The sequence below is a fragment of the Cherax quadricarinatus genome, chromosome 9 (genome assembly GCF_038502225.1).
Source record: "Cherax quadricarinatus isolate ZL_2023a chromosome 9, ASM3850222v1, whole genome shotgun sequence".
NCBI lineage: Eukaryota > Metazoa > Arthropoda > Malacostraca > Decapoda > Parastacidae > Cherax > Cherax quadricarinatus.
In genome coordinates, this window is record NC_091300.1 from 55,425,531 (window position 1) to 55,447,166 (window position 21,636).

At 42.3% G+C, this 21,636-nt stretch overlaps 1 protein-coding gene across 1 annotated transcript in view; it reads right to left on the reverse strand.

Annotated features, from left to right (window-relative positions):
- LOC138852454 (probable glutamate receptor) overlaps window positions 1–21,636 on the reverse strand; it is a 234,986-nt gene that overhangs the window by 202,040 nt on the left and 11,310 nt on the right. Inside the window, exon 4 of the mRNA XM_070083128.1 lies at window positions 2,445–2,603. Coding sequence (XP_069939229.1) covers window positions 2,445–2,603 — 159 coding nt within the window. The remainder of the gene's footprint in view (window positions 1–2,444; window positions 2,604–21,636) is intronic.

Consider the following 21,636-nt stretch of genomic DNA (forward strand, 5'->3'; position numbering starts at 1 on the left):
CACGAAAATTACGTCTTACGAAAGCAAAAGACTCGACAGGAGATAAAACAACAGGATATATATATATATATATATATATATATATATATATATATATATATATATATATATATGCAATAAGGTCACAGTAAACAGGTGATATCAGAATATGACTTCTCACATTGTCAAGAAACTATTAAAACGAAACATCAAAGATAGTCATATAGAGGGTCAAGACTACACCTCACCATCACATCCCACAACAAAGCAACACCTCACACACGCGTGACGACACCCGACTCTGTGAAACACACCTAATACTCTACCCAAGAATTAAGATTTATTACTTGTTAAATGTATCATTAAATTCTTCCAAAATTTTATTAATTATAAAGGAATCCAATTTGTATAAACCAAAGGAAATATTCATATTATTTTCAAAATTGCTTTTCATGAAACATGATTCAATTATATTCCTGTCGACCACAGACTTGCTTGATAAAACTTTCTCAGCCTTATGAAAGTCAGTCTGATGATCAAAATTTCTCACGTTAAGAAATATATCATTAGATTCTTGTCCAGTTCTAATGCTATATTTATGTTGTTTTAATCGTAGTTCGAGACATTATCGCAAGATATCTTATAGACACATCCATCAGCATTATGGGGGGCATTTTTTATCAAAAGTTTTTTTACTGTGTCAAGATTTTTTAATACATCTTTGATATTAAAATCTTAAGAAGAGAAGGCATATCAACCAAGTTTTTGTGGTAAGGGAGAACCAACATATTTTTAGTTGAATAAGGCTGGTTGTTCCTTTTTGGAATGTAAAAAGCATTTCCAACAATTTTAAAAGATTTATCAATTACGTTTCTTGGGTATTTCAGATCATTAGCTATTTCATAAATTTTGGATATTTCTTCATCTATGAACTCTGGACTACAAATACGTAAAGCTCTCAAAAACATTGATGAGAAAATCGACAGTTTAGATATGTTGAAGATATTTTGTGTCTTTTGCCTAAGAATGTAGATATAAACCATTTCTTTGTTAAATTAAATAGCTTAGCCCATTCTATAAAGTTTACTGTTAAGCTCGAAGAAAATAACTCATTGCCTTTTCTAGATGTTTTAATTATTAAGGGTAACAATGACTTGAAATTTAAAATTTACAGAAAACCTACAAATAACTGTTCCTATGTACACTGTTATTCTTCACATCAAGACAGAGTTAAACTATACGTTTTCTCATCAATGTTCTCGAGAGCTTTATGTATTTGTAGTCCAGAGTTCATGAAAGAAGAAATATCCAAAATTTATTAAATAGCTAATGATCTGAAATATCCAAGAAAAGTAACTGATAAATCTTTCAAAATTGCTAGAAATACTTTTTATAATCCAAAAAGGGACAACCAACCTTATTCAACTAACAATATTTTGGTTCGCCTTTACCATGAAAACTTGGTTGATACGTCTTCTCTTCTTAAGACTTTTAATATGAGAGTGGTATTTAAAAATCTTGAGACAGTAAAAAAAACTTTTGATAAAGAATTCCCCCCAAAATGCTGACGGATGTGTCTATAAGATTTCTTGTAAAATTTGTGATAAAATATATTACGGTCAAACTGGTAAAAGTCTCGAACTAAGATTAAACCATAAATATAGCATTAGAACTGGACAAGATTCCAATGCTCTATTTATTCAAGTGAGAGATTTTAACCATCCAATAGATTTTCAAAAAGCTGAGAAAGTTGTATCATGGAAGTCCATGGTTGACAGGAATATAATTGAATCATGTTTCATAAAAAGCAGTTTTGAATTTAATGATACATTAAACAAAAAATAAATCTCAATTCTTGGGTAGAGTATTATGTGGGTTTCACAGAGTCGGGCGTCGTCACGCGTGTGTGAGGTGTTACTTTGTTGTGGGATGTAATGGTGAGGTGTAGTCTTGACCCTTTATATGTGTTCCCTTGATGTTTCGTTTTTATAGTTCCTTGATAATGTGAGAAGTCACGAAAGCGCTTGGAATTGCATTATTCTTCCACACTGTTTGTTTTGCTTATATATATATATATATATATATATATATATATATATATATATATATATATATATATATATAATGGACTTGATTCAGGTAGTAATAAACAACTGCAAGTGAATAAACAGAAAAGTGGACCTCTGGAACTATGGTCCCGTAGATCAACTCAGTCAGGACACAGTAGTGTCTTGGAAACTTTATTATCAGAAGCTGTGTTGCTCAGCGATAAAGTGGTGGTCAGGTTAATCTCAGGATTAGCGAAAGTCAGCATTTGTTCCAGTGGAACGAATATTAAATTTATTTAATTTTATTTATTTACTTTTTTACTCTATAAAGTAAACAAAAAATCATATTTGATGAGAACTGCTTAACAAAATATTATTCATATTATTAAATGATTACTATTATAAAGTTATACTTACGAAAAGTTAAGAGCTTTAGCAAGATATTCCAGAAGTTCTGCCATAGATCCCGTGAAGTGAATCCTTGACACCCCTGGAGCCTCAGGATCATCATACGTTATCATCTTATGAAACTGGTTTCCCTCTGACGCTACCAGAAAATGTGGCCCGTGTGGAAACCTGCCAAATTTAACGTAATTACCTTAAATCTCCATTGACTTACCTTGAATTTTATTACTAATGTCTGTTGTCTGTGTTAATATGGCTGTGTCTAACATGCAGTGTGGCTTATTTTGTCATGATTGTTTTTCTATATACATTAAAATATTTTCATTATCTAATTAAAAAATCATTATATCTGATGAAAGGCAGACTTTATCTATGATAGAGTTTGAATATTAAATGGATTTTCTGCCTTTTATTCTGAGCTAACATATGATTAATTTTCAGCAATTTTATTATTACTGTTTTTTTATGTTAAGGATTTGTCTAAGTTGGCTCGTCTTCATTAATTCATTTTTGCAGATAATTTTAATCGATATAACGAACACAAGTCATAATTAATTCAGCAAAGAAGGTACTAAGCTTGACAGAAGTGGCACGGTAAACTGGACATAAGAACATAAGAAAGGAGGAGCACTGCAGCAGGCCTGTTAGCCCATACTAGGCAGGTCCTTCACAATCCATCCCACTAACAGAATATTTGCCCAACTCAGTTTTCAATTCTACCCAAGGAACAAGCTTTGATAATTCTATTAACTCTTGTGCAAGACCACTCAAATCCAACCCCTCTCACTTATGTATTTATCCAACCTAAATTTGAAACTACCCAAGGTCTTTGCCTCAATAACCCTACTAGGCAGACTGTTCCACCCATCAACTACCCTATTTCCAAACCAATACTTTCCTATATCCTTTCTAACTCTAAACTTGTCTAATTTGAATCCGTTATTTCGGGTTCTCTCTTGGAGAGATATCCTCAAAACCTTATTAATATCCCCTTTATTAATACCCATCTTCCACTTGTACAATTAGATCATGTCTCCCCTCATTCTTCGTCTTACAAGTGAATGCAATTTAAAGGACTTCAATCTCTCTTCATTCGGAAGATTTCTAATGCAATGAATTAATTTTGTCATTCGTCGCTGAATGTTTTCTAACAAATTTATATCTATTCTGTAAAATGGAGACCAGAACTGAGCTGCATAATCTAGGTGAGGCCTTACTAATGATGTATAAAGCTGAAGTATAACCTCTGGACTTCTGTTGCTTACACTTCTTGATATAAATCCCAGCAATCTATTTGCCTTATTACGCACGCTTAGGCGCTGCTGTCTTGGTTTAAGGTTACTGCTTACCATAACCATGTATTCCTTCACCAATATATACTCCATGTACAGTATTACCAAAGAGAAAAGAACACAAGACAGAACTGACCTGGGCAGAAGAAATAAAAGGCAAAGATATTACAGGAAAGGAGAAGAGGTAGGGAGAGAAGAAGGAGGAGAAAAAATCTGATCAAACCACGAGTGTTCTGAAGTTTGGAACATCTAATAATGTCATGAGAATGGAAGGTATCTACAAATAATAAGCCAGGACTAACATTCATATGAGGAAAGTCGTACATAAGGGATGCTTCAACAAGACGGCGTCAGTGAAGGCTGGAAGAGGAGTGGACTGTTTTAACAGAGTACCAGTTAACAGGATTCCTGTGATCTCTAACATGACAGAATAGAGCATTATTGCTGTCGGCAAGTACAACACGTTTTTCTGTGCTCTTTACTGCTGTCAGAAAGAGAGCCGCCTATTTCTCCAAAGTATTGAAGAGGATAAAAGGAGCAGGAAACGGTGTAACAGGAGGAGAGGTACGATCTAGATTACTACGAAGGGTGTTAGTTTGGAGAAATGTAAGTCTGATGTCTAAGGAACGGAGAGAGTTGTCAAGATTTGAGAGATCGGAAATATAGGGAAGGCAAATAACAGGAGAGTTAACAGAGATAGAGAGTTTGGGAGAAAAGAAAGTTCGTAAAACACGTGAGAAAACAGAGTCAAAGAACTGAGGGTCACTAATGCCGGGGAGGGGGAGGAAGAAGGTCACAGAGAGAAAGAGAAGTGTGAACTCTTTTCTTGACAGATTTGGCATAGTAAGAAAAGTAGTGAATGTAAATGTCGTTGTGCACAGACTTACGATAAACAAAAAAAAAGAAAAACTAGTAGTCGAGCGATGGGGAAGATTATCAAGAAAATGAAGCGGAGAGTAGATTCCCATTCAACTTTAAACTTGACAGCAGGAGCAAGATTGTTAAGGGCATCTAGAAATGACTGGAAGAGGCTAAAGTCATGGGGCCAAAGAGTAAAGATATCATCTACATGTCGGAGACAGACGCTAATTGCTTACAGGAGGAGTAAGCGTCATTTGACTTCCAAGCAGCACTGATTTCGTCCCGAGGCCACAAAATCAACTGGACATGAGTATGTGGGATTCATTTCTGAACGACTAACTTTTTGTTTTCTAGAAGTATTCACCTTGCTCTCATAACTCCCACCATCATTCTTGATTATAACTAATATTTCAGGTCTAAGTTGAATATTTAATACATTCTCCTTTGAAAAGTCTTTTCCAAAGTGCAAAGAACAGTGACAGCCTTTCCTGCTACCAAGGCCGTTTATTTACCTTGTTCAGTGAAAGAGAATGTTATATCACATCCCGTCAGGTCATGGAATGCAGGAAGATCGGTGCATTTTCTCCGAGAGCTTGATCAATGTCTGAGACACTAAGATACCGGAAATGAAGTTTTGTACCACAAGGCAAGTACAGACGCTAACATCCAAGTTTCTGTGTTTGTCTGATGCTCAGAATATCGACATCATCGTCTATAGTTCGGATGCGGAGTTTTTTTTATGACATTTTGAGTCCCATCAGTGTCCTGAACAAAGATCTTCGTATGTCTCTTCATGGCTGAAGCCAGTGAGACTTTAAATAAACCAATTGTACAAAGCCGACGAAGAAACATTCTCATTACAGTCATGATGGTAATTCCAGGATGGTTTCATTTCTCTGGTTGACTATATGCATATCCTCGTTTTTATTTCCTTTTTAACACTGAAATTCTTGTCAGTTAATAGTTGAATGAGTTTTGGCTTTACCATGCCTTCTGGTGTTCTCTCCTCTTGTGTGCTTGTTTCAGATTGTCCTTAAAATGCCAGACACAATAAACTTGATATAACCATAAAACTTGCCTTAGATGCCAGATTTAATTAAGTTGTTGATAGCAGCACCATCTATGATACTCACAGGAGCATCTTAAGCTGGAATTAAATCTTCAATACAAGCCACAAGATCTGCCATCGTCCCGCACTTCATACCTTTATAGTCAGAGAGTGAAGATGGATATGACTGGTTTCCGTCTGAGGAAAAATTCTACATTTTGGTTTGACGAATTTAACAAATAATATATATGGTAGAGAATTTCACAATATATAAGGCTGACTGTATTATCGGGTTTATCTGTACGAAAATGACTGGTGACATAAGGGAGAACTGAATGGTTAATTAGAAGGACATGGTAGAAGTCGTATATTTCTAGTACAAAGGGCAACACGCAACCATTTTTATGACAAGAAAAAGCATAACATTTGTAGCCTTCTGTGTCAGACAATATTTACCAAGAAAATGACTTCTCGTAGGAAAGTAGTGTGTGATCCTGGATTATTATCCTGACGCTTTATCTCTTTATCTGAATATGTTAGATTCAACTGGAGACGCGAAGTTTTACGGGCGTATGAGGTACAGGCAGACACAGGGTAGTGTCCTGGAGAAGGTACAAGCACACACCGGGTAGTGTCCTGGAGGAGGTACAAGCACACACCGGGTAGTGTCCTGGAGGAGGTACAAGCACACACCGGGTAGTATCCTGGAGAAGGTACAAGCACACACCGGGTAGTGTCCTGGAGGAGGTACAAGCACACACCGGGTAGTGTCCTGGAGGAGGTGCAAGCAGACACCGGGTAGTGTCCTGGAGGAGGTACAAGCAAACGCCGGGTAGTGTCCTGGAGGAGGTACAAGCACACACCGGGTAGTGTCCTGGAGGAGGTACAAGCACACACCGGGTAGTGTCCTGTAGGTGGTACAAGCACACACCGAGTAGTGTCCTGGAGGTGGGACAAGCAGACACCGCGTAGTGTCCTGAAGGAGGTACAAGCACACACCGGGTAGTGTCCTGGAGGTGGTACAAGCACACACCGGGTAGTCTCCTGGAGGTGGGACAAGCAGACACCGGGTAGTGTCCAGAAGGTGGAACAAGCGCACAGCTGGTAATGTCCTGGAGGTGGTATAAGCAGACACCGAGTAGTGTCCTAGAGGTGGTACAAGCACACACCGGGTAGTGTCTTGGAGGAGGTACAAGCACACACCGGGTAGTGTCCTGGAGGAGGAACAAGCACACACCGGGTAGTGTCCTGGAGGAGGTACAAGCAGACACCGAATAGTGTCCTGGAGGAGGTACAAGCAGACACCGGGTAGTGTCCTGGAGGAGGTACAAGCACACACCTGCTAGTGTCCTGGAGGAGGTACAAGCAAACACCGGGTAGTGTCCTGGAGGAGGTACAAGCACACACCCGCTAGTGTCCTGGAGGAGGTACAAGCACACACCGGGTAGTGTCTTGGAGGAGATACAAGCACACACCTGCTAGTGTCCTGGAAAAGGGACAAGCAGACACCAGGTAATGTCCTGGAGGAGGTACAAACACACACCTGCTAGTGTCCTGGAGGAGGAACAAGCACACACCTGCTAGTGTCCTGTAGGAGGTACAAGCACACACCTGCTAGTGTCCTTGAGGAGGTACAAGCACACACTGGGTAGTGTGCTGGAGGAAGTACAAGCACACACCTGCTAGTGTCATGGAGGAGGTACAAGCAGACACCGGGTAGTGTCCTGGAGGAGATGCAAGCACACACCTGCTAGTGTCCTGGAAAAGGTACACGCAGACACCAGGTAATGTCCTGGAGTAAGTACAAGCACACACCGGGTAGTGTCCTGGAGGAGGTACAAGCACACACCTGCTAGTGTCTTGTATGAGGTACAAGTACACACCTGCTAGTGTCCCGGAGGAGGTACAAGCACACTGCGGGTAGTGCCCTCGAGGAGGTACAAGCACACACCTGCTTGTGTCATGGAGGAGGTACAAGCAGACACCGGGTAGTGTCATGGAGAAGATACAAGCACAAACCTGCTAGTGTCCTGGAGGAGGTACAAGCAGACACCGGGTAATGTCTTGGAGGAGGTACAAGCACACACCTGCTAGTGTCCTGGAGGAGGTACAAGCACACACCTGCTAGTGTCCTGGAGGGAATACAAGCAGACACCGGGTAGTGTCCTGGAGGTGGGACAAGCAAACACCGTGTAGCGTCCTGGAGGAGGTATAAGCACACACCAGGTAGTGTCCTGGAGGTGGTACAAGCAGACATCGGGTAGTGTCCTGGAGGTGGTACAAGCACACACCGGGTAGTGTCCTGGAGGTGAGTCAAGCAGACACCGGGTAGTGTCCTGAAGGTGGTACAAGCGCACAGCTGGTAATGTCCTGGAGGTGGTACAAGCAGACAATGGGTAGTGTCCTGGAGGAGGTACAAGCAGACACCGGGTAGTGTCCTGGAGGACGTACAAGCACACACCTGCTAGTGTCCTGGATTAGGTACAAGCACATACCGGGTAGTCTCCTGGAGAAGGTACAAGCACACACCTGCTGGTGTCCTGTAGGAGGTACAAGCACACACCTGCTAGTGTCCTGGAGGAGGTACAAGCACACACCAGGTAGTGTCCTGGAGGAGGTACAAGCACACGCCTGCTAGTTTCATGGAGGTGGTACAAGCAGACACCGGGTAGTGTTCTGGAGGAGATGCAAGCACACACCTTCTAGTGTACAGGATGTGGAGAAATTTTCTCCAGGAGGGGGTATCAGCCCCCTTCAGCCCCTTTCAGCCCCTTTCATCCCTGAGGGGCCCAGCCCTCCCAGATGCTGTACGAGTATGGGACGTGGTCGCTTCGACCGACGCTCCTTGCAGACTCCAGTGTTGTAAAGTGTATTTTAATAAGAGACAGTCCATCTCTTACCTTGGCAGGACTAAGGAAAATCCTGCTCCCACTTTGTTACCATGGTAAAGATAGTGGACATTGTTGTCTATGCTTAAGACAGCAAGAATCAAACATTCTGCTTTGCTTCATGGAGGAAGTGGCAAGGAAAGAAAAAGCACTAGGTCATCTTTGCCTTTATGCTGGGGGCAGTGAGGGCATAGGAGGCTGTGGCATCTTCAGATTACTTTAGACTCTACTGAGAGTGACACTGATGCCAGGATAACCAACAAAGAACGATCTGTGCGTTAGTGTGAACAAACTGTCTCACAAAACACGATGAACACTTACAGAGAAGTGTTATCAACTTCTTAGTGATATTGTTTGAACAATTATTGATGAACAGTGTAACAACGAGTGTTGCGATCGAACAGAGTGTAGTGCGACATTCTTTAAAAAACACTATTCTTCAATCAACTCAACGGATATCCGGGCATAATTACGGGTCAGATACATATACCCAGGTAAGTGTTCTAACTCGTGATGTACTACTATTGACTGCACAGTTGAGTATAAAGTCGTGAGTTAGTCACTTATCATAAACCCCGCTGACATGCAGACCTTTGAGTCCACACACGTATGTTTGTCAGCAATCAGTGAATGAAATATGCTGACATAACACCCCTTAGGGGTAATCTATTGTTTACATAATTATATCTATTCCAGCCCGTTGAGAGATGATCATGACAACAATTCAAGACCTCGTCTGCAGGGGCGGCTGTGTAGACGATTTGCTGTCTTTTATCAGCTAAGTGTTCCCTATATTTAAAATTATAAATAATAAACTTAGCTGGTAATCCCATTTCTCAACACTGGAAAAGGTACAAGCAGACACCAGGTAATGTCCTGGAGGAGGTACAAGCACATACCTGCTAGTGTCCTGGAGGAGATACAAGCACACTCCTGCTAGTGACTTGTATGAGGTACAAGCACACACCTGCTAGTGTTCTGGAGGAGGTACAAGGACACACTGGGTAGTGTCCTGGAGGAGGTACAAGCACACACCTGCTTGTGTCATGGAGGAGGTACAAGCAGACATCGGGTAGTGTCCAGGAGGAGATACAAGCACACATCTGCTAGTGTCCTGGAGGAGGTACAAGCACACACATTCTACTGTCCTGTGGGAGGTACAAGCACACACCTGCGAGTGTCCTGGAGGAGGTACAAGCACACACCTGCTAGTGTCCTGGAGGAGGTACAAGCAGACACCGGGTAGTGTCCTGGAGGATGTGGCATGTGGGTTCGATAACGTGGATGGGGTAAAAACACTCACGTAGGCTGGTTAGTACGTATAATTATAACAGAAAGTATGGGAAGCACCATCAGCTGCCCTGCCTCTCTCTGCTCTCTATCTCCGACTGATCCACCAGTGCCTAGGGGTGAGCGGTGTTCAAAAACATGCTATGGTCAGCAGCAACGTGAATAACAGTCAGTGATTCACCCAGACAGTTGGTAGTGAGTCATCTACTGGTAACTGGTTACTGGTAACTGGTACTACTGAGAGCTCAGCGACGCTATTGTATGTCATCCCAACATACAGCTACTACAAACTAGAGACGGCAGGTGTACAGCTTGGGCTGATTCTATACAATGTCAAAGTACACAACAATTGAACATTATAACATAAGGAGAATATGGGAATGAAAGCTTACTTAATTGACTATAATGAAACTTACTGTAATGAAACTGTAATGCATTATAAGGTACGATATAGCACAACTCATAAAATGAAACTCAACATTGGGATTACACAATAGAAGTGATAAAAAAAAAATTTGATCGATTGATCTGTATTCATGTGATCTACGGATTCTGAGAATGAAATATATTCAAAGAAAGAAGTGTTTAACAGAAAGGCAGATTCAGTGCACTCAAATCTAGACTGTTAACTCTCAGAATTCGGAGAGAACGTGAACACAAAAAATAAATTTTTGAATTTTGATAAGTTGATACTGTAATTATTCATCTATGCAGGTTATTTACATTTAACCCCAACTCTGCTAGGGTGAGATTGACATATGCAGAATGGGTGTCATCTCTGGGAAGATCAAACTCTGTTGCACTGGCTAACTCATGCTGTATTTGAGGCAGCTCTGAATTGGTAGTTACAAATGATACTTGAGGATTTCTCAATACCTGTCGTGTACGTAGGGAATAACGACACTCAGGTTGATCGTCTGACCGAGTCTCAGAGGTAGAGAGTACAGGATCAGGAGGATTGTCAGAATCTGTCACATTAGTCTGGGTTGGAACATCATTATCATCACATATTAACTTCATATGATCTAAATGTGATTCTTTATACTGACCAGTACTAATTTCTCTAACCTTATACTTATTGCCAGTGATATGTTCGACTACTCGATAAGGACCAACAAACTTATGATCATGCATTGCAGACGTTTTGCTAAAGTTAGTCAGCATAACTCTCGAACCTACTTTGATTTTGGATGGCTTTGCTCGAGTGTTTGCGACTCTTGTAAATTCTGTTGTTGATTTATGAAGTTTCACGGATTCTTCTAAAGACACTTTGAGCTAAGCTGGTACGAGTTGCTATGAAATCATCAGGGTTGTAATTTGGTTTCGGATTAGAATATAACAACTCATAAGGCAAACGTTTATCTACACCATACAATGCATAATGTGGAGTGTCACCTATGGAAACATTGTAAGCAGAATTTATAGCACACTACACATCAGGTATAACTTCATCCCAAGTTTCACTGTTGGGATTGATAGTGGCTCTCAAGACATCAAGTACTTTCTTATTGGTACGTTCCGCTAACCCATTGCTGGCAGGATGATGAGGAACAATGGCGGATTTAGAGATCTTGTACAAGGTACAAAAATTTTCAAGAATCTCATTACAGAATTCACCTCCATTATCTGTTACTAGGGACTTAGGGGTGGTATGCCTGCAGATAATACATTCTTTAAACGCTTTAGCTACTGTCTCGGCAGTCTTATCTGCAATAGGAAATTGCTCACAATATCTGGTGAAATGGTCTACCATAACACAGAGATGTTTGTTGCCCTGGAGGGAACATTGGAAATTAGTTAACGGATCTAGCGCAACTCTTTCCCACGGTTCGCTAGTAGTTGGATACACTTGGATTGGATTAGGACCATTAGCATTACCTTTATGTTGCATGCAGACACTACATTTCTTAACATACTCAGAAATATCAGTTGCCATATGAGGCCAAAAGTATTTCAATCTGGCTTGTTTTACTGAACGATACATACCAGGGTGAGCAACACCTGGTACATCGTGAACTAGCTGTAAGGCTACATTCACTAGTGACTGTGGAATTACTAACTGGTATACCCTTCTGCCAGGAGTACCCAACTCGGCTGTTCGATACAGTAATTCTTGGCTCATGACAAAGTCACTGATGGGTGCTGGTGGCTCCACAGTCAGAATAAGATCTTCCTGGAGCAGGAATCTAATCACACCAGACCACATGGGATCTGTTCGTTCTTATTGGAGGAATGAACAAACACGGTGGAGTGGATGACTCTCCCCGGTTGACAAAAATAGCGCTATAACATGCAATATGAGCAATGGAGAGAACAGATCTATCTCTCACTGCAAACACAGGGGAAAAGAAATGAACACGGTCGACAATACTGGTATTCATTCTGAGTCGCACACAGTGACACGAGGTATCAACTATAAGGAGACTACACTTACAAACATTAACAACATGTGAAGGTTACTCGAGAAACACCTTTTTACATTACACGGATTACTGTCAACGAGGATAGTATCACCATCTGGAACACAAGGAACAGCAACAACACTCGAGTGAGTACACTAGCCACAGAAACGTCTTTCTGCAACGGCTTGTGACATCAGCAAAAGATGGCATAACTCATTACAAGTAACGTTCTTCACAAAGCGTCCCCTGGAAGGAACGACCACTTGAACAAGTCGCCATCGCAGGGATAGTAGTCTCAGCACCCAGGGTTGTCTGAGGTTCCTCTATCCTGCATGCACGATATTGTGACTGGAATCCAGACACGAGTGGCAGTATTACTAGTGCCTGACCGCTCGGCTACGTTAATAAGTAATTCACAGAGGAACTTAATCTGAACTTCACATTCCGCAGCACTTTAACGAGTCTCAGATACAAGCTGTGAGAACAAACACATTGTCTAGCTAGGTATTGTCTTTCAGTGAGTAAGGGAATATTAGGACTGTAGGCTGATTCATGTTTACTTGGACCGGCATGGTACACTAAGTGAGCACTCGAAAGTGACTGGGACAGTCTCTCAGTCGATAAGAAACTAGGACTGGTGACAGGAGCAGCAGTAGCCTGAGAGGTCTGAGTGTCGCCATCCACTAAAGTATCACTTGAAGGTATGTGAGGCATAATGGCAAAGAAGTTGCACAAAAACAAATAAGGTAAAAATAATGAATAATAAAAATGACACAAAATGCTAAAATTGAAATAAAAGAGATGCAACTAATTCTGCAGAAGTAATAAAAAATGTCTAAGATACACTGCAAGAGGAAGAACAACTCAATGTAAAGGACTGTTGGCCAAGATAAAGCAACACATTGAAATTTACAATTAAAAACATTACTGGAGGCTGAATTAAATGCAAAATGAGCTGTCTTACTCTTGCTAATAAAGAAATTAATTAATAAAATTGTCTCAATGTAAAAAGTATAAAATAAAATCACTAAATTGTATGCAAAGGGAGATAATTGGGAAATTTAAATATTTTCTAAGAGTGCATAAACAAAATTAAAATATAATGCAGAGACAATATTAGGAAAAATAATAAAATGAAAAACAGGAGACTCAAACAATAATGAACTGAGAATAATAATGCATAAAAATATCAATAAAAGAAATAATTCACTGCAGAACAAGTGCAACAAAATAAGACTCAGAAATAATCACTGCAGCAATAAAGTTACACTGGGAAAATGTAGGTTAAATAATAAAAATAAAAATATGGAGAAAGACTGATTGAACACTTTAACTCTTAATTTTAAATTAAACAAAACAATTTTACTCAAACAAAGAAAAAGAAAACAATTTACGTTAAAAAAAATTAAAATTAAACTAAGAGTGAATTTGTTCAAAGAAATATGAAAAATATGAATAAAAATAAAGAAACAAAACTGGAAGTGTAACACTTGCAAGTGGCGGGGCACACAACACTTACAAGTGGCGGGGTACACAACACTTACAAGTGGCGGGGCACACAACACTTACAAGTGGCGGGGCACACAACACTTACAAGTGGCGGGGTACACAACACTTACAAGTGGCGGGGTACACAACACTTACAAGTGGCGGGGCACACAACACTTACAAGTGGCGGGGCACACAACACTTACAAGTGGCGGGGCACACAACACTTACAAGTGGCGGGGCACACAACACTTACAAGTGGTGGGGCACACAACACTTACAAGTGGCGGGGCACACAACACTTACAAGTGGTGGGGCACACAACACTTACAAGTGGCGGGGTACACAACACTTACAAGTGGCGGGGCACACAACACTTACAAGTGGTGGGGCACACAACACTTACAAGTGGCGGGGCACACAACACTTACAAGTGGTGGGGCACACAACACTTACAAGTGGCGGGGCACACAACACTTACAAGTGGCGGGGCACACAACACTTACAAGTGGCGGGGCACACAACACTTACAAGTGGCGGGGCACACAACACTTACAAGTGGTGGGGCACACAACACTTACAAGTGGCGGGGCACACAACACTTACAAGTGGCGGGGCACACAACACTTACAAGTGGCGGGGTACACAACACTTACAAGTGGCGGGGCACACAACACTTACAAGTGGCGTGGCACACAACACTTACAAGTGGCGGGGCACACAACACTTACAAGTGGCGGGGTACACAACACTTACAAGTGGCGGGGCACACAACACTTACAAGTGGCGGGGCACACAACACTTACAAGTGGCGGGGCACACAACACTTACAAGTGGCGGGGCACACAACACTTACAAGTGGCGGGGTACACAACACTTACAAGTGGCGGGGCACAGAACACTTACAAGTGGCGGGGCACAGAACACTTACAAGTGGCAGGGCACACAATACTTACAAGTTGCGGGGCACACAACACTTACAAGTGGCGGGGCACACAACACTTACAAGTGGCTGGGCACACAACACTTACAAGTGGCGGGGTACACAACACTTACAAGTGGCAGGGCACACAACACTTACAAGTGGCGGGGCACACAACACTTACAAGTGGCGGGGCACACAACACTTACAAGTGGCGGGGCACACAACACTTACAAGTGGCGGGGCACACAACACTTACAAGTGGCGGGGCACACAACACTTACAAGTGGCGGGGCACACAACACTTACAAGTGGCGGGGCACACAACACTTACAAGTGGCGGGGCACACAACACTTACAAGTGGCGGGGCACACAACACTTACAAGTGGCGGGGCACACAACACTTACAAGCGGCGGGGCACACAACACTTACAAGTGGCAGGGCACACAACACTTACAAGTGGCTGGGCACACAACACTTACAAGTGGCAGGACACACAACACTTACAAGTGGCGGAGCACACAACACTTACAAGTGGCTGGGGCACACAATACTTACAAGTGGCGGGGCACACAACACTTACAAGTGGCTGGGCACACAACACTTACAAGTGGCGGGGCACACAACACTTACAAGTGGCAGGGCACACAACACTTACAAGTGGCGGGGCACACAACACTTACAAGTTGCCGGGGCACACAACACTTACAAGTTGCGGGGCACACAACACTTACAAGTGGCGGGGCACACAACACTTACAAGTTGCGGGGCACACAACACTTACAAGTTGCGGGGCACACAACACTTACAAGTGGCGGGGCACACAACACTTACAAGTGGCGGGGCACACAACACTTACAAGTGGCGGGGCACACGACACTTACAAGTGGCGGGGCACACAACGCTTACAAGTGGCGGGGCACATGACACTTACAAGTGGCGGGGCACATAACACTTACAAGTGGCGGGGCACATAACACTTACAAGTGGCGGGGCACATAACACTTACAAGTGGCAGGGCACATAACACTTACAAGTGGCAGGGCACATAACACTTACAAGTGGCGGGGCACACGACACTTACAAGTGGTGGGGCACACAACGCTTACAAGTGGCGGGGCACATAACACTTACAAGTGGTGGGGCACACAACACTTATTAGTTATGTTCTTACAACAAAATCTTGCTGTGACTGGTACGACAAAAATTGCTGGCAAAAATAATGGTACACAAGTCTGGGAAAAAATCAAGGGAATGAGACACTGCTGGTATACGAAAAAAAATAAAAAAAAGGTACACATAGAAATAAATGGATAATTTAGTATACTGGGGTGAATAACACTGCAGGAACTACAATAATGACAAATACTGGAGAATACAATGCTGAAAGAATACAAGATAAAAATAATGAATGAATTATTTCACACGCAGTGAATGACTGGGGCAAGGAACAAAATACTTCACAGAAACAAGGAATACACTTGAACACTACAAAATAATACTTACTAAAGGCAGGGAGTAGCATAAAAAAAAACACAGATAAAAAACATAAAAGTGAAACACGAGAGATGAGCGATAACACTGAAAAATATTGCAAAAATAATTGGTCAAAGAAACACTGAGTCTACACTGAAAACACAAGGCTTAGAGTACACAAGAAATTCACTGTAAATGTCTCACACACGCAAATGCCTTTAAATGCAAGGAAAATGTCTCTAAACAGAAAATTATCACTGAAGTCTGGAGTGGTAGACGGGCAGTGACGAGTGATGAGGTGAAGACGTGGTCCTGTGCGGGTGATGATTCCTCCTACACTCACACTGTTGTCGAGAAGAAATGCGCTTTCTAGGTGAACTCACATAACTGGCTTTATCGTTGGTGCACAGCTACAATCTCTTGACCAATTATGTGAGCCAAAACAGTACTAGGACCCGGTACAAGGGTGGAAAAAAACCCACAGGTAGATGAGGTGGGGAGTGGGTGGCGGGTGGGTGTAGGGAGCATGACTCAACTGGCTGGCGCTCACTGGCGCACAGTCTCACCACTCACGAAGGTGGCTTAACTAAGTCACAATATGCCACAGGGATGGTAAAGACCATTCTTAGCATCCAACTGGGAGCACAAAGTGACATATGAGACAATACTTCAGAGGAACTTGCATGGCTTACTTCTCTCTCTCAGCTGGGTTAGAAGCTGGGTTGGCTGACTGGCTTAACCCACGAGAATGGCTGACTGGAAGACGTGTAACGATGCATACAGCATGAAGGAGCAGGTGGATGACAGGAGACAGGCTGGATGATAGGCTGAGGCAGGCTGGCAAGCGCTCACTTCTACACACTGGCTTACTGGCTGGCTTAATTGCAAAATCCTGGTCAAACCCTTGGAGATTGAGCAATTAGCACACGAACTAAGCCAGGAAGCTTGAAAAGAGGCTGCAACAGGCTTGCAGGCTGGATTGACACAGGGTGGTAAGCAGCTAGCTGGAGGTGGTGGTTCACCTCTGACCTGCCGGCACCCCACAAACAATCTTCTAACGTCGGAAATACCCGTAAATCCACGCCTCGCACCACTGCCACCAAATTGTCATGTGGGTTCGATAACGTGGATGGGGTAAAAACACTCACGTAGGCTGGTTAGTACGTATAATTATAACGGAAAATATGGGAAGCACCATCAGCCGCCCTGCCTCTCTCTCCTCTCTATCTCCGACTGACCCACCAGTGCCTAGGGGTGAGCGGTGTTCAAAAACATGCTATGGTCAGCAACAACGTGAATAACAGTCAGTGATTCACCCAGACGGTTGGTAGTGAGTCATCTACTGGTAACTGGTTACTGGTAACTGGTACTACTGAGAGACGTACAATCACACACCTGCTAGTGTCCTGGAGGAGGTACAAGCACACACCTGCTAGTGTCCTGGTGGGGGTACAAGCACACACCGCGCAATGTCCTGGAAGAGGTACAAGCACACACCGGGTAGTGTTCTGGAGGGGGTACAAGCACAAACCGGGTAGTGTCCTGGAGGAGGTACAAGCACACACCTGCTAGTGTCCTGGAGGAGGTACAAGCACACACCTGCTAGTGTCCTGGAGGAGGTACAAGCAGACACCGGGTAGTGTCCTGGAGGAGGTACAAGCACACGCCTGCTAGTGTTCTGGAGGAGGTACAAGCACACACCTGCTAGTGTCTTGGAGGAGGTACAAGTACACACTGGGTAGTGTCTTGGAGGAGGTACAAGCACACATCTGCTAGTGTCCTGGAGGAAGTACAAGCACACACCGGGTAGTGTCCTGGAGGGGGTACAAGCACACACCTGCTAGTGGCCTGGAGGAGGTACAAGCACACACCGGGTAGTGTCCTGGAGGAGGTAAAAGCACATACCGGGTAGTGTCCTGGAGGAGGTACAAGCACACACCGGGTAATGTCCAGGAAGAGGTACAAGCACACACCTGCTAGTGTCCTGGAGGAGGTACAAGTACACACCTGCTAGTGTCCTGAGGGAGGTACAAGCACACACCGGGTAGTGTCCTGGAGGAGGTAAAAGCACATACCGGGTAGTGTCCTGAAGGAGGTACAAGCACACACCGGGTAATGTCCTGGAAGAGGTACAAGCACACACCTGCTAGTGTCCTGGAGGAGGTACAAGCACACACCTGCTAGTGTCCTGAGGGAGGTACAAGCACACACCGGGTAGTGTCCTGGAGGAGGTAAAAGCACATACCGGGTAGTGTCCTGGAGGAGGTACAAGCACACACCGGGTAATGTCCTGGAAGAGGTACAAGCACACACCTGCTAGTGTCCTGGAGGAGGTACAAGCACACACCTGCTAGTGTCCTGAGGGAGGTACAAGCACACACCGGGTAGTGTCCTGGAGGAGGTACAAACACACACCTACTAGTGTCCTGGAGAAGGTACAAGCACACACCTACTAGTGTCCTGGAGGAGGTACAAGCACACACCTACTAGTGTCCTGGAGAAGGTACAACCAGCAGTGCCTGCACTCTGAAGGATACGCAGGTACACACTACTTTCAAGGCTCTTTTGAAATCTTCGCATTTTTTAATGTATTTTCTATTATAGGTCGTCTTGCATTAATTTGAGACGGTCTGGCTGTTAAATAAAATAAACTGCGTGATTTCTGTCTGCGCGATCCAAGGTAAACATTACGTGACCCTAGTCTCCTGTAGGTTAATACTCGCGAAAATATTAGTGCTGAGTGTGACATAAGTTTCTAATACAAGAAAGTCCGAATATTTGAAGTGAATCTTATTTGATATTATTAAGTTATCATACGTTCAATAATACTTCAATTTCATCAATTAAATATGACAAATTAGGAAATACTTAAACAATCCTAAACTAATTCAAACTTTCCAAGAAGAAACTGCATCTTTGAAGCCAAACTGAGAAAGAATTCTCTTATCACAGATAGATCATTATACGCCCCCCCCAACAAAAAAAAAATGCCAGAATATTAAATTTGAAATCGCTGAGAACTTAAGAAATCAAATAATAAGTGTTGAAGAATTAAGGCAATTGTATGAGGCGTTCAAAAATTTTCTCAATTAATTCAATTTTACCAGTTCCGTCCATAAATAAAAAGACAAACTGGAACCACCATAGGCCAACATAAATATTTTTTTTTATACTCTTGGTAAGATTTAACAGTTAGAGAACAACTTAAATGATCTCCTTTCCTTCTTAGAAGAAGGTTGGTGTTGTTAATGGAGTGTGAGATAACATTCTGCGTTTTGATCCAAGTAACTGGATGGTCTTGATCCAAGTAACTGGACGGTCTTGATCCAAGTAACTGGATGGTCTTGATCCAAGTAACTGGACGGTCTTGATCCAAGTAACTGGACGATCTTGATCCAAGTAACTGGACGGTCTTGATCCAAGTAACTGAACGGTCTTGATCCAAGTAACTGGACGGTCTTGATCCAAGTAACTGAACGGTCTTGATCCAAGTAACTTGACGGTCTTGATCCAAGTAGCTGGACGGTCTTGATCCAAGTAACTGAACGGTCTTGATCCAAGTAACTGAACGGTCTTGATCCAAGTAGCTGGACGGTCTTGATCCAAGTAACTGAACGGTCTTGATCCAAGTAACTGGACGATCTTGATCCAAGTAACTGGACGGTCTTGATCCAAGTAACTGGACGATCTTGATCCAAGTAACTGGACGATCTTGATCCAAGTAACTGGACGATCTTGATCCAAGTAACTGGACGGTCTTGATCCAAGTAACTGAACGTAACTTTCTCTTGTCAGAACAGAATCTGAATACGTCACATTCCACAGTCGCTGTCTGGTGGATTTTGTGCCAAAACTTGATATAACTTTCTCTGGTCGGCTCTAAACTCTGTGCTGATGTGTTTTCCTCAATGAAAGCTTCGTCTTGATGTTAAGCTGTGTAAGCTTTAATATGCAAGTTTTAATAATAAAATTGATGTCCGTGAAATAAATCACACTGCTCGACTATACTGGTTTATCCCAGCTTAAATCAACATAATCTTCATTTAATAAATCTTACTTAATTACTTAGATATATACTTAAAAATTAAACGCTGTGTTTGTCTGGATTCCTCCCCCCCCCCTTTTTTTATATAAAAAACTGGTAAAATTTAAATATTGGTTTTATGTAAGAATATCTGAGTGCCTCGTCTAGTTGTCTTCATCCTTCAACTCTGATTGCTTGATAATTCAAGCTCTGAGTGTATTCACGCTTAATATGCTGGTGAATTTTAAGTTATTGGTCGATCTGACATAACACGACACTCTGTCTTTAGTTTAAATTTGATTATGGTTGTATGTGTCACAATTTACAATTTTTACTCAAAAAATAGAGATGTTTGTGTCAGTGTGACAACTTGTCATTGTCAAATCTGATTTGCTTCAAATTATCAACGCTTATGTTAACAGAATTATAAACTTATTGCAAACTCCTCCAACATTGACGCTCTGGGACCTACGTTACTACGCAGTACTCATACCATCCCATGGTTACTACGCAATACTCATACTATCCCATGGTTACTACGCAATACTCATACTATCCCATGGTTACTACGCAATACTCATACTATCCCATGGTGGTTACTACGCAGTACTCATACTATCCCATGGTTACTACGCAATACTCATACCATCCCATGGTTACTACGCAATACTCATACTATCCCATGGTTACTACGCAATACTCATACTATCCCATGGTTACTACGCAATACTCATACTATCCCATGGTGGTTACTACGCAGTACTCATACTATCCCATGGTTACTACGCAATACTCATACTATCCCATGGTTACTACGCAATACTCATACTATCCCATGGTTACTACGCAGTACTCATACTATCCCATTGTTACTACGCAATACTCATACTATCCCATGGTTACTACGCAATACTCATACTATCCCATGGTTACTACGCAGTACTCATACTATCCCATGGTTACTACGCAATACTCATACTATCCCATGGTTACTACGCAATACACATACCATCCCATGGTTACTACGCAATACACATACCATCCCATGGTTACTACGTAATACACATACCATCCCATGGTTATTACGTAATACACATACCATCCCATGATTGCTACGCAATACTCATACTATCCCATGGTTACTACGCAATACTCATACTATCCCATGGTTACTACGCAATACTCATACCATTCCATGGTTACTACGCAATACACATACCATCCCATGGTTACTACGTAAAACACATACCATCCCATGGTTACTACGTAATACACATACCATCCCATGGTTACTACGTAATACACATACCATCCCATGGTTACTACGTAATACACATACCATCCCATTGTTACTACGTACTACAAATACCATCCCATTATTACTACGTAATACACATACCATCCCATGGTTACTACGTAATACACATACCCTCCCATTATTACTACGTAATACACATACCATCCCATGGTTACTACGTAATACACATACCATCCCATTGTTACTACGTAAT